At 40.8% G+C, this 15,430-nt stretch overlaps 1 protein-coding gene across 7 annotated transcripts in view; it reads right to left on the bottom strand.

Annotated features, from left to right (window-relative positions):
• AASDHPPT (aminoadipate-semialdehyde dehydrogenase-phosphopantetheinyl transferase) overlaps window positions 1-15,430 on the bottom strand; it is a 62,117-nt gene that overhangs the window by 10,035 nt on the left and 36,652 nt on the right. For 5 of the 7 annotated variants that reach the window (XR_005599364.1, XM_039541491.1, XM_039541500.1 and 2 more), the window contains exon 5: window positions 523-600. Coding sequence is in view for 6 of the 7 variants with exons in the window: in XM_039541491.1 (XP_039397425.1) it covers window positions 523-600 (78 nt within the window). In the remaining variant the exon portion in view is untranslated. Of the gene's footprint in view, window positions 1-522; window positions 601-14,941; window positions 15,375-15,430 lie in introns of those variants that run through there. The other 2 variants (XM_039541503.1, XM_039541526.1) reach the window with 1 other exon arrangement.

The raw sequence follows: 15,430 nt of genomic DNA, 5'->3' as shown, positions 1-15,430 counted from the left end.
TACAAGTCCTTTAATTTTGTTGGTCTAAATAGAAACAAAGAGGTGGATTGAGCACCATAAAAGACCATACAACCCCTGCACTTTATCATTGTGATGACTGCGAGAGATTTGAGACCAGACCCACAAACACCACAAGCTGTGGATCAGGAAGAGTTGTCTGCCCTTTTATGGCTGAATTTTTAAAGTACAAGGCTCCAAAGAGTTGCACTTCTAGGATATCCACTGAAGGTGGGAAAAGTGAGTCAGACTAGAGAAGCCACAAGAGCTGAATCCTGTTTCCAGGAGAAATGAACCAAATGAAGTGAAATTGGCAGATTAAGCCCTTTGGAGGGATTCTGACTAGCTGTTCTCCATGATTCCTGATCGGTAGAGCCATTACGCTTATTATAAAGCTTGTGCTATAGGATAGGGAAAAATGACATTTATGACCAAAATACTTAGTATTCTATTCAAATTGTGTAATGCCGTACAAAATGAAATAAAGGAAAGTTATTTTAGAGACCAAAACTCATAACATCTTACGTTAGAATCCTTCTGTACAAATACTTCTGGTTTCCCCAGAGCTACTGCAACATGATGGAGATCATCCAACCGGGTTTCCTAAAAAAGTAAAAATAAGATAGTATATTAATTTTCATTACTGTATGTCTGAAATAGACTACAGGGATATATATACTGGAATTCAGGGCAAAAACAAGGAGTAATTTAAAGATGGGACTATCACTCTTTTAAAATAATCAACATTCACAAGTGAGAAGAAGCCTTCGGCAGATTTGGTCAAAAAGACATGATTCAATCGTGAAAAAATAATCAGGACTTTGCTCCCAGCTCTGCTGAAAATATTCTCTGCAACTTTGGGCACACCACTGATCTTCAATGTGCCTCAGTTACCCCAATCTGTAAAGCTAGGAGGAAGCAGAAGAAAAGATATTTGACCTTCCGGAGGATAGATATATGAGACCTCACTAAAATCAGATTTATAAGGTGCAAAGAATTACAGTCTTATGTCCATTCACAAGAAGATATGGCAAGAAAAGAGGAAGTTACTTATCTTTGTAACTGGAGGCTCTTTGAGATGTGTGGTCCCCACCTGTATCCCAGCATGTGTATACGTGTGCACCATGTGCCTGTGTATGGGGAGACTTTGGCAAACCAGTAAAGTGCCTGAAACCACTATGGCTTATTGTTATAGACAGCCTAGTCAGCAAGCTGTTAAAAGCAAGTCTCAGCTTGACCAAGGCAGGAGGGGAGGGGGATTTAGGGTGCCACCGAAAGGGCAGCTTGACCCCATGTACTTCCTGATAAGAATTGAGTTAAAATTGCTGATATATGCGTTTTCAAAGAGTAGGATATGCCCCAGGAATGTCTATTGAGGTCTCAAGGCTGCAAGTTCTACACCTGGTTAATCAATAATCAGAAGGAACCTCTTGCTTGAAACTGCTTACTTAACAAGGCTTTTTAATTACTAATGTATAAATAAGGGGAAAAGCTTGAGACAGGTGGGACTCGTTTCGGGACTGGCCTCTCCCTCTGGATGCATCTTCTGTACCCCAGCAGCAGACGGGCTGCCACTGTATCACTCGAAAGCCACACTCAGCTTTGGTAATTATCAAGGGTTGGGGGTGTTTTACTAACTTGTTGTGGACGTGTGTAAGTGCTTGAGACTAAGTAAAGTTTAGCTTTAAGTGAAAGCACTCTTGTGTTGTCCTGTTTGTGCCAGCCATCTATCGGTCGGATGGCCATGTCTCCTCTGATTTATTTCCTGACACCTCCTCGCACAGAGTAAAGTTACCAAGACCTTTGGGTTGAAAGAACCCCGGGTAACACCTGGTGACAGAGGATTTTGAAAGCAGTGTCCATTGGTTCATGTGTGACTTCGCTCTCCTTGTGCCTCTGAGTGAGGAGATAAATGGCGGACTGGACCAACTGCTTCTCCAGCTCCTTCTCTACAATGAACTAAAGAATGATCCAAAGCAGAGGGGAAGGAGGACGGGTAGTGGAATACAGATAGCGATCACACATCTTGAAGAATCTCCAATTACTAAGGTAAGTAACTTCCTCCTCTTCTTTGAATGCTGGTCCCTATGCGTATTCCATGATGGGTGATTGACAAGCAGTACTCCAGTAGTAGGAGGGTGCGAGGATGCAGGCTGTAAAGCCCTTTGAAGGATCGCTATCCCAAAGGATGCATCAGTGGAGGAGCCCTATACTAGAGCAGCAGTTCTCAAACTGGGTCAGGACCCCTTTTTAATGGGGTTACCAGGGCTGGCATTAGATTTACTGGGGCTGAAGCCTGAGCCCTGCTGCCCTGGGCCAAAGCTGAAGCCTGAGGGCTTTAGCTCTGGGTGGCTGGGCTCAGGTTACAGGCCCCTTGCCTGGGGCTGAAGCTCTTGGGCTTCAGCTTTGCCCCCTGCACCTCAGGGCGTCAGGGCTAGGGGAAGCTCAGGCTTTGGCCCCCCCTCCAGGGGTTGTGTAGTAATTTTTGTTGTCAGAAGTGGGTCATGGTGCAATGAAGTTTGAGAACCCTTGTACCAGAGAATAATGTCTCACAAACGTGTGGATGGAAGCAGAGGAACTTCTTGAAGTGAAGTCACTAATATCTTTTGTGCCCTCATGGAATGAGCCCTTACCCAGAAGGAAGATGAGACAGCTGACAGGAGAGCAAAATACAGCCTGAGATCCATCTTGCCTTCCTTATTAGTTGGGGTAGATGTAAGCAGCAACACCCTTGATCTCAGACACTATCCAATGCTCACTAGAATGATTTTGTTATAGTAGCAATGCTATAAGTAAAGGTTGAAATAAGGTTTTTGTTTTACTTTTCTGTCTCTACAAGACTTCTCGCTTTTTAAAAACTGTTTGTAAATTCACTTAAATATTTTCATATATTTAACTTCTCTTTTATATATATTTTAAAGGAAACAGCATGCAAAAATACTTGCCAATATAGTATTAAGTTTGAAATTGAATAAGATAAGAAAATTCAGTCAAGTCCAGTCAGCTTAACTTTGCCCCTTTACAAGTATCAGAGGGGTAGCCGTGTTAGTCTGGTTCTGTAGAAGCAGCAAAGAATCCTGTGGCACCTTATAGACTAACAGACGTTTTGCAGCATGAGCTTTCGTGGGTGAATACCCACTTCTTCGGATGCAAGTAGTGGAAATTTCCAGGGGCAGGTATATATAAGCAAGCAAGAAGCAAGCTAGAGATAACGAGGTTAGATCAATCAGGGAGGATGAGGCCCTGTTCTAGCAGTAGGTGTGAAAACCAAGGGAGGAGAAACTGGTTCTGTAATTGGCAAGCCATTCACAGTCTTTGTTTAATCCTGAGCTGATGGTGTCAAATTTGCAGATGAACTGGAGCTCAGCAGTTTCTCTTTGAAGTCTGGTCCTAAAGTTTTTTTGCTGCAGGATGGCCAACCACACACTCAGCCCAGAAGAACAGTCTGTCCTATCTCGGGGACACTCTTTCTGCCCTTCCACCCCCACCAACATGATACAGTTCTGCGGCGATCTGGAAGCCTACTTTCGCCGTCTCCGACTCAAAGAATACTTCCAGGACAACACTGAACACCACACTGATACACAGTTACCCTCCCACCAACAGCACAAGAAGAAGAACTCCACGTGGACTCCTCCTGAGGGTCGAAATGACAGTCTGGACCTATACATTGAATGCTTCCGCCGACGTGCACAGACAGAAATTGTGGAAAAACAACATCGCTTGCCTCACAACCTAAGTCGTGCAGAACGCAATGCCATCCACAGCCTCAGAAACCATCCTGACATTATAATCAAAGAGGCTGATAAAGGAGGTGCTGTTGTCATCATGAACAGGTCTGACTACCAAAAGGAGGCCGCCAGACAACTCTCCAATACCAAATTTTACAGGCTACTTCCCTCAGATCCCACTGAGGAATACACTAAGAAACTGCACCATCTACTCAGGACACTCCCTACACTACACCGGAACAAATCAAAATACCCTTAGAGCCCCGACCAGGGTTATTCTATCTACTACCCAAGATCCACAAACCCGTAAATCCTGGACGCCCCATCATCTCGGGCATTGGAACTCTCACTGAAGGACTGTCTGGATATGTAGACTCTCTACTCAGACCCTATGCCACCAGCACTCCCAGCTATCTCCGTGACACCATTGATTTCCTGAGGAAACTACAATGCATTGGTGACCTTCCAGAAAACACCATCCTAGCCACCATGGATGTAGAGGCTCTCTACACAAACATCCCACACACCGATGGAATACAAGCTGTCAGGAACAGTATCCCTGATGATGCCACAGCACAACTGGTTGCTGAGCTCTGTGCCTTTATCCTCACACACAACTATTTCAAATTTAATGACAATATATATCTCCAGATCAGTGGCACCGCTATGGGCACCCGCATGGCCCCACAATATGCCAATATTTTTATGGCCGACCTGGAACAATGCTTCTTCAGCTCCCGTCCACTCACGCCCCTTCTCTACCTACGCTACATTGATGACATCTTCATCATCTGGACCCATGGGAAGGAGACTCTGGAAAAATTCCACCACGATTTCAACAGCTTCCACCCCTCCATCAACCTCAGCCTGGACCAATCTACACAGAAGGTCCACTTCCTAGACACCACGGTGCAAATAAGTGATGGTCACATTAACACCACCCTATACCGAAAACCTACCGACCGCTATGCCTACCTTCATGCCTCCAGCTTCCATCCCGGACACACCACAAGATCCATTGTCTACAGCCAAGCACTGAGGTACAACCGTATCTGCTCTAACCCCGCAGACAGAGAACAACACCTAGAAAATCTCCACCAAGCATTCTCAAGACTACAGTACCCACACGAGGAAATAAGGAAACAGATCAGCAGAGCCAGACGTGTACCCAGAAGCCTCCTACTGCAAGACAAACCCAAGAAAGAAACCAACAGGACTCCACTGGCCATCACATACAGTCCCCAGCTAAAACCCCTCCAACGCATCATCAGGGATCTACAACCCATCCTGGACAATGATCCCACACTTTCACAGGCCTTGGGTGGCAGGCCAGTCCTCACTCACAGACAACCTGCCAACCTGAAGCATATTCTCACCAGCAACTGCACACCGCACCATAGTAACTCTAGCTCAGGAACCAATCCATGCAACAAACCTCGATGCCAACTCTGCCCACATATCTACACCAGCAACACCATCACAGGACCTAACCAGATCAGCCACACCATCACTGGTTCATTCACCTGCACGTCCACCAATGTAATATATGCCATCATATGCCAGCAATGCCCCTCTGCTACGTACATCGGCCAAACTGGACAGTCTCTAAGGAAAAGGATAAATGGACACAAATCAGACATTAGGAATGGCAATATACAAAAACCTGTAGGAGAACACTTCAACCTCCCTGGCCACACAATAGCAGATCTTAAGGTGGCCATCCTGCAACAAAAAAACTTTAGGACCAGACTTCAAAGAGAAACTGCTGAGCTCCAGTTCATCTGCAAATTTGACACCATCAGCTCAGGATTAAAAACAAAGACTGTGAATGGCTTGCCAATTACAGAACCAGTTTCTCCTCCCTTGGTTTTCACACCTACTGCTAGAACAGGGCCTCATCCTCCCTGATTGATCTAACCTCGTTATCTCTAGCTTGCTTCTTGCTTGCTTATATATACCTGCCCCTGGAAATTTCCACTACTTGCATCCGAAGAAGTGGGCATTCACCCATGAAAGCTCATGCTGCAAAACATCTGTTAGTCTATAAGGTGCCACAGGATTCTTTGCTGCCTTTACAAGTATGCATTAGAACAACATTTGTTCATTATTTGATGACATACCACACTGGAGAACAGAACTGCTATTTAGAAAAACAGAAAAATGGGTAGCTTCTTTGTGGTCCATTCTATAACTGTGGAAGCACATATTACCATTTTGCATTACTGCATATATACTGTGAGATGACAAACAGACCCTATTGTAATACATGTGCACAATGGGGAAGAGTTACCGAGGAAGCTTTAACAATTAATCTCTCATTCAGTATGTCCTGTCGAAAAACCTTTACTCAATTTAACCACTTCGGCTGTCTCATTAAAAGACTAGGATACAATCAGACGCTGATTTCTAGAAACTGGTTCATTTTGTTTACTTAAGCATTGTTATCAGAGCAGAGATCAGAATTTCAGAGACTGAAATTTGCAAATTTTGTATTCAGTATCTTAAATTAACTCTGTTTTACATATCATGATGTCCCAATATAAACTGCTAATGCAGAATCAAAATGTTTGTTATTCTAGAGTAGTGGTTTTCAACCTACAGTCTGTGGACCCTGGGGGTCTGCAGACTAGGTCTAAGATTTCCAAAAGGGTCCACACCACCATTCAAATTCTTTTAGGGGTCTGTAAATGAAAAAAGGTTGAAAACTACTGTTCTAGAGAGATCCTCAAATTCAGACATTAAATGCTTCACACAGGGACCTGATAGATTACATTTCAAGACTATCCCAATTTATATGATTCACAAAATGCTTTTCAAGATGACATTTTTCTTTTTAAAAAACTCAAAATCTACACTTCAAAGTAAATTTAGGTATTTATACTTCAACAACAAATAATACAATTAATCATTTCAAAACTATAGGGCTAAGGTCAAAACCCATATTAAAAATTTATACTTCAGAGTGAAATGAGTATTCAAGTTGTTTGAACAGTGAAGTAGAGATGGCGTAAATTGAAAGTCATATTCCCAAAGAAAACAGTCTTCTATTAACAGATACGTAGGAATTATGGCACCTCCCACTCTTTGTCTAAAGACTAAATGACTGGCATCTGCTTACCCACGGTTCTCATTTTTAAAATAAGAGCTTTAATTTTGGCTATGATTAAAATGGAAGAAAAAAAAGGCTACCAATCTGCAATAGTGCATACAACAGTGTGGGAGCTGTAGCGTATTTGAAATTTGCCCTCTGGAATGAAAACACCATATTTGGATCCATTTTGCCTACAGTGAAGTGTTATACTATGTTCTCCTGTTTTCTACTCCCTCCTTGAACACAACCCCCAAAAATAAGTTAAGCAGAAAGATTTCTATTGCAGATTTATCAGGCCTCATCATCATCACACATAGCACATACTGCTGTAATTTTCTTGGAAAGTTGAAATGGCTGTCTATGAGAATTAATTGTTTGAGCAACTTCTGCTCAACAATTTACAAGGCTCCATAAGGTAGCAAAGCTTCATGTTTGTCTAGACTGCTAAATTACTGTATGTCTAGATTTTATCATCTCATTTCCCCCCCTCTTTCACTTCCTACATGTCCTTAAGGGGAAAGGCTGATGAGTTTAGAACACATGGCAGAATGTATTTACCAGTACCCTCTAGTCCAGTGGGTCTCAAACTTTTTTACTGGTGACCCCTTTCACACAGCAAGCCTCTGAGTGGGGACCCCCCCTAATAAATTAAACATACTTTTAAATATATTTAACACCATTATAAATGCTGGAGGCAAGGGGGGTTTGAGGTGGAGATTGACAGCTCGTGACCCCCCATGTAATAACCTCACGACCCCCTCAGGGATACCGACCCCCAGTTTGAGAACGCCCGCTCTAGTCCATTTGGAAATCCCAAACCTAATGCACTGTAGTTTTAAAACAAATGAACAGCAATGTAAATTTGGCTCAGTGAATACATGTGAATTTACCATATCTTGTCTGTTAACTGGCTGTCAGTGATGTCCAATGCCACCTGTATTACCTGTAATATGTATACTTTTCTTATTTTATTACCTCACTTAATGCATATGAAGAGGAAGCCAACTTATAGGCTAAATCCTGCCTTGATGGAGGCATAAAACTATGAAACTAAACAAGGGTGAATAGGGAGAATAGCAGAGGAGTCCCCCTCTGCAACAGAGCTCTTACTAGTGCAGGTCAGTATTCTCTTGACAAACCAGGAGATGTGCTGTGGAGCACTATTTGTTGCTCCTCTGAGCAGAAGCAAAGTGCTCCGTGAACTGCTCTGACTCTAGTGTGTACTGGGACTTGAAAAGGACCACAACCTGTTATGTTAGTTGAACCCAACTCCCAGCACACTCAGAAATACAGTTCTACTCTGAGAAATGCTTACATAAAAATGGCACCTTGTTCCAACAGAACTGCTCACTACGTGTATTCTGTTATATCTGATTACCCTAGCAACAAAAATTTGTCATTGATACTTACCTGTGTCAGCACAATAATGAGTGAGCTGAATTCTATACCTTCTATACAAATCAGCAGAATTAATATTACCGGAAATTTTTATTATTTTAATTCAGCCCCAACATTGTGTCTCTGCAGTTTCTATCTTGCTTCTAAACACAGCTCAAAGTTCAGAATTTGGCATCACACATACAGTGAATGAAGACTGAAGGAGGATAGTTACTAAATATTTAGTATAGAGCTTTTCAAAATTTCCTCTATGCTGCTATTCAGCACAGTTAAAAATCAATCATCCATATATCTGAAATGTACTTGGGAAATAATCACTGCAAAATGTAGTGTTTTTTTCCTAGTGAATCCTTCATTAAAGGCAGATGGAACTGGGGATGAGTATCTGGAGGGGGCACCACATATAAAATACAAGAACATTTATGGAAAGTTAGAGAAAAAAATCTTGGTTATACTTGTAATTTCTAGCACAAACAATCTTACTGAAATTAATGGGACCAATTCCACAACAAAGTGCTATTCAATTTAAGAATGGCAGAATTAGGCTTTTGTCATTGTAAACAAATGCTATTGTAACAATTTTTCTCTTAATCCCCTTATTTTGTTTACTTATTCCCTGAAGAGGTTGCTGTTTCTATTACACATAACATCATTTCTGAATTTACCAAGAATGCTCGGGCTTGATTCAAAAGATAATATAATTGATGCTTTTTTTTCTTCCCCCTGTGGTTTCCCATCTGTGCAAACAGACGGGTATTCCCCCCTCTGTACCTGAGTTTGGAAACATTCTATCTCTTCCCACATGCAGAAAGCACTTCAAAAATGTATCTTTAAATTCTAGTTAACAGAAAAAAAACAACAAGGTGGATAAAAATCAATGATTTTTTTTGAAAAGAAAAACTGGATTTAATTTAAATCAGATTTTTTTTTACTTTTAAATTAAATACAGGAGTTTACTTTAAATAAATCTATTTAAAATTGAAGTTGAAACTGACAACTTATGTTAAATCCTATTCATTAGAATACATTAAATAGTTTAAATTAAATAAAAAAATAGTATTAAGCAGTACATGTTTGCTGCTGAAGTTTTAAAGAAAGTCAAACTACTGAATTGGTGGAAGTCACTGGCTAAGCGCCTGGTACCAGAGTTTGCTGAGTGCTAATCCAGCTTTTGATAGCAGTAGCATCTTCTGCAGGTGCAGAAAGAATATTTTTTTCATTTCAGTTTATTCAGCTAATTCAATTTAATGACTAGTTTATCATTCAAAGTTAAGAAACCAATTGGGAGCTGAAAAAACAGGAAATCTTACTTTCCTCTTCCATATTATAAATAAAAACTAGGCGTGAGAGGGTGAGATCTGCTAGTTCTAAAATCTTGAAGGAAATGGTGACCAGAAACAATCAGCTCAATTCATTAGCTACAGATAATGCTTCCTTTACTTAATAAATCACTGTTAAATGCAAACCATTTTTGATAAACCTTTTTATCTACCCAGAACATTTAAGATCATTTTTATTACATAAAACTAAGTGCCCTTTGTGTGTATTTTTAATTTAACTTGAATTTCTATCCAAACAGTTTGACACAAATCATAAGTAAAAAATTAACTAGTAAATGAGAAATGCATCATTCACCATTTTCTAACAAGCAAATATTAAGAATCTGAATAAATGTAAATTAAGCTATATAGTTGCTGAAATAAATGTATAAGATCATAATTAATGTATACATGTAAGATATAGTTGCATAAATAGACAGCATATCCTCCTAGTTGGCACAAAAGTACCAAATTTAATGTAAAGGCTATATTTGTTTGCAAATAACCATATTTTTATGGTTACCAACAAATGAGAATTAACTTTTCTTTGGAAAATAACTAAAAAGTACAAATACAAAACAAGATTAAAATCAATTATTTAAATCAAGGTTTCCTGCTTGTTGATTTAAATTATGATTAGAACTGTTGATTTAAATCACTTTGATTTAAAATCAATCCACCTTGTAAAAGAACAAACAAGCATATTTACTAATATCTAATTAAAGGACAGGTACCTACAGTGGGAAAACTGGTAAGAAGTCAATTTTTATTTGGACGAACTGTCCTTAAAGCAGTGGGAGGGAATCTGGGCAGCAATCTACAAAGAACAGTAGAAGGCAATGCCAAAAGCTAAATCGCTCCATCATACACGAGACCTTATCCCTCAGCTATTTATGTTCCCAAAAAGCAACAGAATAGGAGAAAGGTCCTCATTAAACAGTACAAAATCCTGGGTAAAGGGACCCTAAAAGCTAAACTACACAACCACAAGGCCAAAATGTCAACAAATTGTAAGGAGGTAATGCAGACACTTCGGTCCCAAGTCATCATCTCTGGTGTATGGACTGAAAGGTTCACTGATGTTTGACATTAGCTGAAGTGCACAGGCAGAACACTAGAGTGTCAGTATTAAATCTCACCATACATCCACTTGCCAAACAGTACCACTAGCACCACGAATATACCACTACAGTAAGGGAAGTAAAGTGAACCTTCTCTTCCTCTCTCACTGCAGCCACAAAACCATAGCCTGCAGAGCTATTCTCAATAGCAAACCAACTAAATAACCTGGACAGCATAATCCAAGCCTTGGTTGCTCTCAGACTATTTTGCAGATAAGACCAACCACATAAGATCAACACAGAAAATTCTAAATTGGTCCTCTGTGTATGTGTGTGAGACACCTTGTACCCCAAATGACACCCCGTACCACATGTTCACTACTTTTATATGGTTATATTTTGTACAAATTATGCTTTAGGAGACATTTGAAAATTCATAATCTGCTGAATATTATTATCCGGTTGAAGTGTGTGTAACATCGCTGCACGTAAAATTACAATATTTTGCTGTATGACTGTTACTGAAACATGTTGTAGTTCTGGGTAATACCCACAAGCCAGTTTTCAGAGACACAGACACACTGGCAATCCCAGACAGGTATCAACAAAGTCAAGTGGGCTATCACTCAATCGGACATTCACCAGCAGGGTAACAGTAAACATGAAATTTACAATTCATCTGAAGGACAGTTTGGAGCCCATCAAGAATTTTTCCAGCAAAAAAGGTTGGAGGATAAGAAGGGGGGGATGTGACAGGGTGTCCACCCACTTCCTTGAACCCAATAGGACCAGCCCTGAGATGGTTAAAACCAGCCTAGGGAGGCTAAGCAGCAGGCAGCCAAAGGAGTGGCTGCAGGGGAAAGTGCCAATTAGGGCAGACCAGCTTCCTAGAGGGCTCCTGACAGGCTGCCAGGACTTACAGGCTCAAGGCCCTGGGAAGAGGTCAAAGGAGTTGAAGCCAGAGGCAGGAGCAAAAGGAACTGAGGCTGCGGGGAAGTGGCCCAGTGAGCTGGAAGGAAGAGGCAGCAGGAAGCTGCTGTTTGCAGGGGCCCTGGGCCGAGGCCCAGAGTAGTGATCGGGCCCATTCCCCCCACACACACACTCTCCACTAGCTGCTGAAGGAGCAGCCCGGCTGTGGACTGCCAAGCTGCTGCAAGGAGTGGCTGGATTCTTGAAGGAGTCTCCCAGAAAGGGGGGAAACTGGATGGTGACATGGCTGGAGGGCTGTGCCATGAGGCAGATGCTGAGAAAAAGGAGCCATAACGGGTCTGCAGGTGGAGGCGAGGACGGGAGAGCCACCACCACCAACCAAGAGCATGCCTGCTGGGACAGAGCTAATTCCCGCAATACCCAGCAGGAGACGCCAGTACGGTGAGTGACCCCATGACAGGGGGAAAAAATGTCCGTAGCTACCCTTCTTCCATCTCTCGGCTCATGATGATGATGACGACTCAAAGTACTGAACAAAAGGAGGAGTGGTCTCAGGCTGGAAAGGGGGCAGCCTGTGAAATGTACTTCAGCTCATGCTGAGACAAACCTTTTGCATTTAAACCTATTATCTTAGTAAAGATTAAGAATTGGCTTCCACGCTTATCCTTTTATTTCTTTTGTAACCAATTCTGACCTTTATGCCTTACCACTTGCAATCACTTGCAATCACTCTATCTTTCTCTAGTTGATAAACTTGTTTTATTGCTTTATCTAAATCAGTGTGTTTGATTGAAGTGTTTGGGAAACCTCTCTTTGAGAGAACAAAGGCTGGTACACATAATCATGTTGGAATGACAGACTGTCTATGAGCTTAAACTGTCCAGGAGGGTACTGAACAGTACAAGATGCACATTTCTGAGGAGCAAGGCTGGGGTTGGGGATATGGAGGTGTCATCCTATATGTAATTCATGGATGGCTAGGCATAGCATTCACGTACTCAGCTGGGAGTGACTTTACATGCTGGTGGCTGTGAGTGAGCAGAGCCTGGAGGGGTTTACTGTTCAACAGCAAAGCAGTGTAAAAGGCATCCCAGAGTGGAGAGTTTAGACTGCTGTGCCCCTTGAGTGTGCCCTGGGGAATGTCACAGTGCAGCCCTGTGATGAAGCTCAAGAAGTCCTGATATGTACGTAAGCCATCAACTGTGAAACAGATCAGTAATACTTCTGGCTGGTGAAAGTGTATTTGTAGTATGAGCTAACAGAAGGGAATATGCTAACTCAACATCTGTAAAAAGGGAAGTCTAGTATCAAAAGTTTTTTACATCATAACAGGAAGGGTTTTACATTTAGAAAATTATACAAATATATATTCTAAGAACTTCTAAGAACAGAATCCTCTGAAGTCCATAGGCACTTTTAAAAGGAGTGTTTATAATAGGTTTCATTTTGAAGTTATTGTAACAGTAAGGAGCATTTTGGAAATGCAAGTGTAGACATTTGTGTTTTCCACCTGCAGATTTTACTAAGCTTATACTATTTTTTTTACACTGGAGATTAAAGCATGTAACTTTTACATTTAACATATATCAAGCCCACCACAAAAATCACATCAAGATTGATATATTTATATTTGCTTGTGATTCCTGTGTAGCCCAATGTTGCTCTGTAACAAAATATTAGTTTGGGAACTAATCTCTTCATAGAGCTTATTAACTAGAAACCACAGACTTTTAAGGAAAGACTTAGTTGGCACGTTCTTCCACACTGGCAATCCCATTTTCAAAATTTTTGGTTTGTAATGGATTTAGTTTTTAACAATTACATCCTCCCTCACTCTTATTTTGAGAAAATTCTTGATTTGTTTCAAGTTTTTGTTTCAAGGGCTTTTTTATGTCTATGAAATGTAATAGAAAATAAATCCATCTCCTTTTTGCATTTGGTACTTCGCTATCAAGGAGAGTACACTATAAATATTTATTTAAGCAATTATACACTTTAATATTTTTAGATGCTTATTAACTGTACATTTTCAGGATATTAGAAAATGGTGAATGATTTATTGCTTATTTACTAAATATTTAACTTTTTGCTCATGATTTGTGTCAAGCTCCATTAGGATGGTACCTGGAATTTAATTAAATACAGAACAGTTTATGAATTTATTAAATAAAACAATATTTAAATGTTTTGGATACATAAAATTCTCTTGTCAAAATATGTTTCACATTCACAACTAAATGATTTATTAAACAGAGGGATTAACTGTTGTCAGTAAATTAAACTGATTTAAGATCAGCCTGGGAAAATACTCAAATATGCCTAGGAGACTGGTGTTTAAGTTCCTACTCATCTAAACTTCTTGTAAATGAGACAGTATACTACAGTAACTCCTCGCTTCACGTTGTAATGTTCCTGAAAAATGTGACTTTAAGTGAAATGATGTTAAGTGAATCCAATTTCCCCATAAGAATTAACGTAAATGGGGGGGTGGGTAGAGGTTAGGTTCCAGGGAAGTTTTTTTCACCAGACAAAAGACTTATATATACACATACAACATAAGTTTTAAACAAACAATTTAATACTGTACACAGCAATGACGATTGTGAAACTTGGTTGAGGCAGTGAAGTCAGAAGGTGGGATATTTCCCATGGAATGCCTTACTGCTAAATGATGAACTAGAACTCAGCTGAGCCCTCAAGGGTTAACACATTGTTGTTAATGTAGCCTCATACTTTACAAGGCAGCATGAATGGAGGGAGGGGAGACAGCATGGCAGACTGTGTGTGTGGCGCATTACCCCTTTAAGTACACTGACCCCACTCTAAGTACATTGCAAGCAGGAGGCTCCCGGGAGCAGCTCCAAGGCAGAGGGCAGGAGCAGCACATGGCGGGGTGGGGGGAGGGCCAGCTGAACTGCCAGCAATTGATAGCCTGCTGGGCAGCTGCCACACAGGGAACTTAGAGGAGTGGGGAGCTAATGGGGGGCTGCTGGTCCACCCTGGTTCCAAGCCCCCACCAGCTAGCTGCAAAGGGCTGCTCTTTCTGCAAGCAGTGGACAAAGCAGACGGCTGCCAAACAACGTTATAAGGGAGCATAGCACAACTTTAAACGAGCATGTTCCCTAACTGATCAGCAACTAACAATGGAACCCAACGTTGGGCAGGACGACTTTAAGTGAGGAGTTACTGTAAATTACATAGGCTGACCTTTTGTGCCATAAAGCTTGACCTCAAAATTCAGATGTCTTTCCTCTGCTTCTTTCTTTATACAGAACAGCAGCCTTTCGATCAATTTTGATCGAAGCTCATGAATTCAGCGTATTTATTTTTATTTAAATGTTTTATGATATTATAATAAGTCGTTTAGGCCTTAACATACTTCATGTTAAACTCAGATTTTGTTTTAAACCGGTTTATTTTTAAAAGAAAAAACTGAAACAACAAAATCAAAAATTTTCAAAAAAGTATTGCTTTTTATCCACCTTGAAAGCTGCAGAGAGGTCCAGGAGAATTAGAATGAATGTCTGCCCTATATCCATCAACAGCAAGAAATCATCCATTTGTGCCACTAGTTAGATTTCCATTCCATGCCCTGAATCCAGCTTATGTCAGGCTAGGATATTGGCTTCACTAAGGTGAACCTGAAGGCAGCTTTTTGCTATCTTCTCTGACATTGCTCAGAAATGAAGGTTTGACACAAGGCAACAGTTAGGTCCAATGTATCCAGGGTGGGTTTCTACTTGTAGGTCAGACTATATTATGTATTTCAAGATGGAAGGGAAGATCCTTCTCTGCATGAGGCACTGGATATTTCAGTCAAGAAAGTTCTGTTTTTCTTTACTTTTTTCTGTGAGTAGAAAAGAGATCTCCACTTATTCTTGACTTTATGCTCCCAAGTAGCTT

This window comes from Mauremys reevesii, linkage group 1 (genome assembly GCF_016161935.1).
Source record: "Mauremys reevesii isolate NIE-2019 linkage group 1, ASM1616193v1, whole genome shotgun sequence".
Classification (NCBI taxonomy): domain Eukaryota; kingdom Metazoa; phylum Chordata; order Testudines; family Geoemydidae; genus Mauremys; species Mauremys reevesii.
The sequence above is the reverse complement of the archived record's forward strand: the minus strand, read 5'-3'. Positions and strand labels throughout refer to the sequence as shown.